The following is a 9056-nucleotide window of genomic DNA, read 5'->3' on the forward strand; positions in this document are numbered from 1 at the left end:
TGAAACCCCATCTCTACTAAAAATACAAAAATTATCTGAGCATGGTGGCGGGCACCTGTAGTCCTGGCTACTTTGGAGGCTGAGGCAGGAGAATCACTTGAACCTGGAAAGTGGAGGTTGCAGTGAGCTCGGATGATGCCACAGCACTCCAGCCTGAGCAACAGAGCGAGACTCCATCTCAGAAACAAAAGGGAGAGATGACAAATTTTAGTCGGTTTTGTGCGTTCAGAGTGCATATAACTTTTTCTACCAAGCATATCATACTTTGAATTATAGCCTTTATTCTGCATACCTGGCTATTCACAACCGATTATTCATGGTGAGCTTGAAAGCCTTGTTCAGAAAACAGGTCCTTCCACAGCTGTATTGTAGTCTGATCTTGTAAATGCACTAGACATAAGTCCTGCTGAAGGATAATCTTGCCATGATTGTTTTTAGCAAAGTAAAACACCAGGCATGCCTGCATCCTACTGGCTCTGACAGACCTCTACTTTTCTTGCGTATTTTAGGCTTTAAAGGAGATAGATGAAGTTGGGGACCTATTGCAGCTGAAGTATTCCCGCCATCGGTTGGTACCTCTACTGGACAGGCCCTTTGACGAGACAACATATGAAGAAACAGAAGACTGAGCCTTTTTGGTGCTCCCTCAGAGGAACCCTTCCTCACCCAGGACAGCCTGTGGCCTTTGTGAGCCAGCTCCAGGAACCACACTTCTATGGCCATCTCATGTGAAAGACATTGCCTCAACTGCTGAAGGTGGCCACCTCCACTCTAAGTGACGTTTTGTAAATAGTAAAAAACTGCTTCAAATCCTTCCTTTGCTAAGTCTCACCTTTAAAAATGAAGGTGACTCACTTTACTTTTTCAGTCCATTAAAAAAACATTTTATTTTGTAACCATTCTACTTGTGAAATCACACTGACCCTAGCCTGTCTCTGGCTAACCACACAGGCCATTCATTCCCCTCTCCCAGCACCTCACAGACTTGGGCCCATCAAGAGCTACTGCTGGCGCTGTCTCCACAGCCTGGAGACTTACCTGGCCCTCCTCCCTAGGGAGCAAGTGCCTTCCACTTACTTCCCATCCAGGTCTCAGAGGTGGCCAGCCTTGAAATCCTTATTTAACCATTCAAGTAATCAATAGAAGTATTCACCCTTTAATCTTAAGTTTAGCCTTTTAAGAAAAACAGTAAGCGATGACTGCAGAAAGGCTTATTGTGTAATCTCCCAAGGGTTTGGTCTTAATCCATTTTGTTCTGGTCACCAGATGATTTCTTCCTTTACCATCAAATATTTCTTCATGATGATTACAGTCTGAGGATGTGCGCAAATTCTGGTTCTTCCCAAGCTCCAGCCGTAACACGTCCCACCCCATTTTTAAAGCGCTTACTGTTTTCAAAGCACCCACATCCCCCGCTGGTTAGAAGGCCACTCTCACATCTGAGTGTTGGGTACAGAGCTGCTCCGTAGAGTGATGTGCAGTCCCAGTGGGTGAGGGGCAGGGGCAGTGTGGAAAGAATTGATTACTCCTTGCAGAGTCTGTGGCTTGCATTTCCTAACTGATTTCTATGTTTGAAAATTATGACAGTCTCTGGCTGGGTCTGGGTCCAGATTAGGATTTAAACTGATAAAGGAAAATGTTGGTAAATCCTCTGCTCAGAAATCATTTATCATGTTCCTATTTAAGGATTAGATTTATTTATTTAGGCCTTTTAGAAGCTAACCCACTTAAATATTACTCTTCTGAATGCTAGTTCTCTTTTATTCTTCATGTCCTAAGACAGTTGAATCTGGCATCTGGGGCTAGGGTCTGCCTGTCTACATTTTTTTCTTTTTTTCTGAGAAATTCTGAACACACAGATCTCTTTCCTAAACTGACATTTTCTATTTTGACTGTTTTCATACTATAACCAGGTAAAGGGACTTTCTTCAGAGAGCTTTATACTGCCTGACCAAAGAACAAATCCGAAAATCACCATTTTAAAGTTCTTTTTTAGTTGAACCAAAGTGTAAGTGAAGCGGACTTTTGGCATGGTTATACCCAGGATCCGCTTGTCCTTTTGTATCCATCAAGTGTTACAGGAGAAGGGTTGGGAACAGAATGGAAAAGCAGTGTATGAAAGTCATGTTACAGGCTGGGTGCGGTGGCTCACACCTGTAATCCTAGCACTTTGGGAGGCTGAGGCAGGTGGCTCACTTGAGGTCAGGAGATCGAGACCAGCCTGGCCAACATGGTGAAACCCCGTCTCTACTAAAAATACAAAAAAATTAGCCAGGCATGGTGGCAGGCGCCTGTAATCCCAGCTACTTGGTAGGCTGAGGCAGGAGAATCGCTTGAACCCAGTAGGCGGAGATTGCAGTGAGATGAGATCATGCCACTGCACTCTAGCCTGGGTGACAGCGAAACTGTGTCTCAAAAAGAAAGTCACGTTACACATTTTACTTTTTGAAATTGCTCCTTTTATTGGTAAAGATTATCAATCCAAATTCTCCTGGGTGTCTTGTCATCAGCTGTGGTATGTTTGTGTACATTACATGTAGCAGAGGATGTAAGCAATATTATTGTTTGTGAAGTTTTGTTTTTAATGTCTTGAGTATAAGTTTATTCACTGTCAGCATCTGCGAGCTTTAATAAGCCCCTGAGATATTCCAAAGTTTTATTTTACTTTTTTAAAGAATAGAAAAAGATGAATGAAAGAACCAAGGAGAGATGCAGAGACTATATTTAGCATGTATAGGTTAAAGTAAGAAGGAGGTTGTGGTAACTAAATAAGGAGTCCTATAAAATCACATACATTGTCAATCGTTCCTGCACATCTAATTTCCTAACATAGAATCCCACTGAAATACCAGATAGCTTTTGCACTGCAGTTACTATTTAATAATGTAAATGTAGGGTTTTTAAAAGTCACAGACTTATAAGCAATGAACTCACCTGCTGGTCTTTTTATTTTGGCTTGCATGAAGTCACTGAAAAACTTTGTTGGTACAAAGTTACTTCAAGATAAGTGTAATTTTGTTACAAGTTTATTTTGAAGAGACAAACCTCCTGTGATCTATCCAGGACCTCTGTACTTTCTAAAGAACAAAATGTTATGTATACATTATACATGGTTGGTTGTCTCTTCTTGAAACTGTAATATAAATCTAGGGTCCAGTCATATCCTAGGTATCATCGTTTATCCAAGTACTTGGAGGAATACAAGTGTATATATAAATACAGTCATTGAGAATAAGTCGAGATTTGGGGCATACAAGAATAGTTTCATACACAGTTTAACATGGCCTGATTCAAGACTCTGATAGGATTCAAACAGATGTCTGTTAACCATAACTACCAAAACCGATCATCTGAGTCGATTATAGAGGTGTGACTAGTTCTTAGCACTTTTTCTCATTCCTCTTTTAATTCAGCATTGCTGTTACCTATTTCAGGTTTATAAGACCTCTTTCAGCAGATAACATCAGAAGCCAGGAAATGTTTAGCTAGGAGACATCAAAAGCCCACATGAAGAGTGGGCCAAGCAGCAGTGGCGGTTTCATCTCGCATCTTTTTTTTAAAAAGCTTTAACTTAGCAGGGGAATGGACTTTATAGCACTTTTTCAACTTTTTGCTTTGCTTTGGATAAGACATCCTTACCTTTAAAAAAAGCTTCTAGTCTCCAGAACCCCCAAAGTACTGCTTATTTGTTTGAAGAATCCAGCCATTGTAGTGCTTCAGTCACTATCTTAAACATTCATGATAGGGCGAGGATTTTAAAACAGGATTCTTGCTTCTGTAGTCATCAAGGTGAACAGAAGCATCCTACACAACTACTAAGGGCTCTGTTTGTGTCATGCCTCTTCAGACACCAAGGAGTTGAACATGTTCCAATGATTTGTCTCTGTAATGCCTTCCTCCTTTACTTGGCCTTTCATTCTTTCTGTACCTTCAAGTTCTTGATTTTTAAAATTCCAACTCTAGAGAAAACCAATATATGGTGGTGCTGGGCTTTGACGATAGCATATCAGACGCCTTGGTTCTGTTTGTGCAATAGCATATCAGACGCCTTGGTTCTGTTTGTACACTTAGCCTTACATTTCAGGAGGAGGCTTTTCATTAGGGGCTTAAGCTAGCTCCTTTGGCTTTAAAAAAATTTTTTTCTTTTTTCAAATTTCTTCATTACCTAAGGGAGCCTGCATCTAAATTCCTCAACTAGTTCAGCCTAGCTGAATGTTCTAGTGTGTAATACCCTTTGCTTCCTTCTTATTGGTGAAAACCAGGGGGATGAGTGGCTTCCATGGAGAGATTTCCTGATTTCTCAGGGAGGAAAAAGTGATGACATTTACCACTACTTTTCTGTCTTTCCCCTTTTTCCAAATTGATAAGGATTTCCGGTTCCTAGTGATCCGGGATTGGGTAACAGTGCCGAACTGCCGGTCATGCCGTAGGCCGTGAAGAAAGAATATGGGTAACTGTTGTTTTGCAAGAATTTGTAGGGTTATGGGCAGTTGTTGTCTTGTTTGAAGCATTGCTATGACCTAATTCCCAAGGTGTCTTTCTTCTCTTGGTGTTCTCAGTAAGCCAATGAGTTTTAATCTCTACTTGCTGTAATCTCTACTTGTGCTTAGAAAAAGAGATGAGAGTAGTGGTTTTCCTTCAAACTGTCCACATTCATGAAGATTATGAATTGTTAGGACAGCCAGGGCAAGATAGACCCTGTCTCTACAACTTTTTTTTCTAAATGAACCAGGCATGGTGGTGCCTGCCTACAGTCCCACCTGTGTGGGAGAATCACTTGAGCCTGGGAAAGTCAAGGCTGCAGTGAGCCATGATTGCACCGTTGCATTCCAGCCTGGGTGACAGAGTGAGACCCTGGCTCAGTAAGAGGGGGGAAAAAAAGGAAGAAGAAGAATTGTTAGGAGCTGGGTGCAGATGCAGCCTGCAATCCCAGCTACTCGAGAGGCTGAGGCAGGAGACTTGCTTAAGCCCAGGAATTTGAGCCTAGCCTGGGCAACACAGCAAGACCCCATCTCAAAAAAAAAAAATGTTTTTAAAATCAACTTAGGCCAAAGGGGTTGTGAATGGGGGAGGTATAAAAAGCAAAGATTATTTTTTGGCTACTAAGCCAAGAACTTAAAGGGATTTTTTTTTTTCAGTCCCAGAACCTACAGATACACTGCTATTTGCTTCACGTGGATGCTCAGTGCCCAGCAGCCATCTTAATCCATTAAGCCAGTTTTAAAAATACCTTCCACATGGAGAAAAGCATGTCTTTTTCTTGCCTCAACTTTATCCACATGAAATGTGTGCCCGTGGCTGGGCGCAGTGGCTCATGCCTGTAATCCCAACACTTTGGGAGGCTGAGGCGGGCAGATTGCTTGAGGCCAGGAGTTCAAGAACAGTCTGGCCAACATGTTGAGACCTCATCTCTACTAAAATTACAAAAATTAGCCGGGCGTGGTGGTGCATGCCTGTAATCCCAGCTATGGCGGCAGGCTGAGGCACAGGAATTGCTTGAACCCAAGAGGCAGAGGATGCAATGAGCCAAGATCATGCCACTGCACTCCAGCCTTGGCGACAGAGGGAGACTCTGTCTCAAAAAAAAAATGTGTGCCCAGGCCCCTAGCCATTGCCATGTGCCCAGCCAGAGAGCCAAATTAGAGGGCTGGCTTCCCTTATCACACAGAAGAAATGCTAGCGCTAGCCAATGATCCCTTTGCTTTTAATTGTATAGAAAATGCTGTTGTTCCTTTTGTCATTTCCAGTGACATTTCTTTTCCAAGCAGCTCTTTTCTAGGGAGGAAACCAAGGGGCTAGTTTAAGCCCCTCATAGAAATGTTTTTTCTAATCTCTGGTGAGTGTGGAAGTGTCACATCCACAGTCCGCCCTTGGGAGTGGCTTGGGTGGAACTGTGGACAAGGTTTTGTTTACTACATAGTACACATGATAAATGGCCTTAAACTGTGATTCTTTCTGGTAGGATAGGTTATAATAAACTGACCCTAAAGAATGCAATGGCTTTTAAACTGCAGTTACTGTATTCTTAATGAAGCAATACCCAAAGCTCTGTTCTTTTGGAGCACTTGAGGGGAAGTTAAATGAAAGGTGCAAATAAGAGCAGTACCTTGATCTTACACTTTCTGAGTGTCCTGCCTTGTTGCCATCTGCATGGATGAGTGAATGCTTCTATGCACGAGGAGACTTTTTCCAACACTATTCCCAGGTTTCTTGTGCAAAACTTGGTCATTTGGCCCAGGTCTTCCTGGAAAGTGGAGTACACGTCACTGACTAGGGTGGTGTCTTTACCCTTAAGTCTTGTTACCTCAGTGATGTGAAGTCGACGGTTGGAGTTATAAAAAGCATCCTTGCTGGTTCTTCACAGGACACTGGAAGCCACCCTGTCGCTTCAGCCAGCATGCCCACACAGTCTTGATGATCCCTCTCTGTAACAGCCAGCTAACATTAAGAGAAGGGGGAAAGAGAAGAAGAGAGCAGTAGCTTATGGGAGAGCTGAGATCTTATTTCATTGGCCCGTATTTTCCCGACCAAGTTACCTGTAAACGGGAATTTGCAAGGGGGTGCTGTGATGATAACCCCTTTCTATTGCTGTAATGTTCATATAACCTGGGAAACTGAGAGAAGGGGATGTGTAAATAAAAGCTTAAACATTTTAGTAATGTGTTAAAATGTCACTCTCCCTTTTCCCTTTTTTGCCAGATGATTTTTTTTTATTTTTATTTTGTACTTTATTGGATGACTGAAGCGATGAGTATTGGGTTGGGGTAGGTGTGTTGATTTTGAGAGTGCATGTTAAGAACTGAAGGGGAACTACTTGAGATCACTTAAGAAGCATCCCATGCAAATATCTTGTTTTTCCCTAATAAAATATTCAGAAAGATATATCTGCCTTTATTCATTCAACCAGTACATATTGAGTGCTCTCTCTGCCGGGCAGCACACTGAGCTTTGTGGTTCCTACTTGCTAGTAAACAAATAAGCACATGAACATACATGTCATTTTATACACTGTTAAGTGCTGTGGAGGAAAAGTAAAGAGCTTGGTAAAAGTAACCAGGCTGGGCGAGGTGGCTCACGCCTATAATCCTAGCATTTTGCAAGGCTGACACAGGTGGATCACTTGTGGTCGGGAGTTTGAGACCAGCCTGGCCAACACGGCGAAATCCCGTCTCTACTAAAAATACAAAAATTAACCAGGCATGGTGGTGCGTGCCTATAATTCCAGCTATTTGGGAGGATGAGGCACGGGAATCGCTTGAACCTGGAGGCAGAGTTGTAGTGAGCCAAGATTGCACCACCGCACTCCAGCCTGGGCAACAGAGCAAGACTGTCTCAAAAATAAATAAATAAAAGACAGTAACCATTATCTGGTTTAGACAGAGATGAGAGAGAAAACATCAGTGGAGGATCTGAAATAAAGCACCGTTGGAGCTTAATTAAAAACTATGGTGAGGTGAGGTAGTCGGGAGGGTGTAGAGGCAGACTCACTGGGCTTTGTAGGTCTTGGTGAGGTCTTTCTCTTATGCAGGGGGTGGGGGTCGGACCAGTGAAAGGGTTGGGTTTTTAAAATTGTTTTTTTCATTATTACTTAAAGTGGAGACAGGGTTTCACCGTGTTGCTCAGGCTGGTCTCAAATTCCTGGCCTCAAACAATCCTCCCATCTCAGCTTCCTGACATGCTGGGATTACAAGCATGAACTGCCATACCCGGCCCAGTGAGGAATTTAAAGTATGGAAACGGGTAACTCTTAGCATCTTTTTTTGTAGACATGGACAATTTGATAAAGTTTATATGGAAATCTAAAGGACCTAGAATAGTCAAAACAATTTTGAAAAAGAATTTACACTGCCTGATTTCAAGACTTTTTGTAAAGCTACAGTAATCAAGACACTGTCATTGGCATTAGGATAGTCGTGTAGACAGTAAAACATACTAGAGTCCAGAAATAGACCCACACATAGAAGGCTGGTTGATTTTCAACAGAGTTGCCAAAGTAGTTCCAGTGAGGAAAGTACAGTTACTTCAACTAATGGAACCAGAACAACTAAATATCCATATGGGCAGAAATGAACTTCAACCCTTAACTCATAGGTATACAATAATTCAAAATAAATGATACATCTGAACACAAAAATTTAAACTATAAAACCTCTAGAAGAAAACAAAAGAAAATCTGTGACTTTAGGAATGATTTCTGAGGACACAAAAAGCATTATTATTGATAAGTTGGACTTGATCAAAATGAAAATTTCAAAAGACTGAAAATGAAAAACCCCAGGCTGGAATAAGATATTCAGAATACATGTATTCGATAAAGGCTTTCTATACAGAACATCTAAAGAACCCTTAACACTTAGTAATCTATTCATAAAAAACAGGTAAAAGATGGAAACGACATTTCACAAAAGAGGTATACTAATGTCCCATAAGCACATGAAAAAATGCTTAACATAATTAGTCGTCAGGGAAGTGCAAATAAAAACTACAGTAAGATTCTACCACCCCAGTCTGGGCAACATAGCAAGACCCCGTATCTACTAAAAATTTGAAAAATTAGCCGAGCATGGTGGTGCATGCCTGGAGTCCTAGTTACTCGGGAGTCTGAGGTGGGAGGATCCCTTGAACCCAAGAGTTGAAGGCTACATTGAGATACGATCACACCACTGCATTCCAACCTGGGAGACAGAGCAAGACACTGTCTCAAAAAAAAAAAAAAGTCCAGGTGCGGTGACTCACACCTGTAATCTCAGCACTTTGGAAGGCCGAGGCGGGCAGATCATGAGGTCAGGAGATCGAGACCATCCTGACTAACACAGTGAAACCCCATCTCTATGAAAAAAATACAAAAAATTAGCCAGGCATGGTGGCGGGCGCCTGTAGTCCCAGCTACTCGGAAGGCTGAGGCAGGAGAATGGCATGAACCCAGGAGGTGGAGCTTGCAGTGAGTCAAGATTGCGCCCACTGCACTCCAGCCTGGGCGACAGAGCGAGATTCCGTCTCAAAAAAAAAAAAAAATTCTGCTACCACTCCCACCAGAATGGCTAAAATTAAAAAGA

The 9056-nt window shown here is 42.1% G+C and overlaps 1 protein-coding gene across 1 annotated transcript in view; it reads left to right on the plus strand.

Moving 5' to 3' along the window:
• SPTLC2 (serine palmitoyltransferase long chain base subunit 2) overlaps positions 1-6882 on the plus strand; it is a 109666-nt gene extending 102784 nt beyond the window's left edge. The window contains exon 12 of the mRNA XM_023184946.2: positions 510-6882. Coding sequence (XP_023040714.1) covers positions 510-629 — 120 coding nt within the window. The 3' untranslated portion in view covers positions 630-6882. The remainder of the gene's footprint in view (positions 1-509) is intronic.
• Positions 6883-9056: the final 2174 nt, after the last annotated feature.

This window comes from Piliocolobus tephrosceles, chromosome 6 (genome assembly GCF_002776525.5).
Source record: "Piliocolobus tephrosceles isolate RC106 chromosome 6, ASM277652v3, whole genome shotgun sequence".
NCBI classification, from domain to species: Eukaryota; Metazoa; Chordata; class Mammalia; order Primates; family Cercopithecidae; genus Piliocolobus; species Piliocolobus tephrosceles.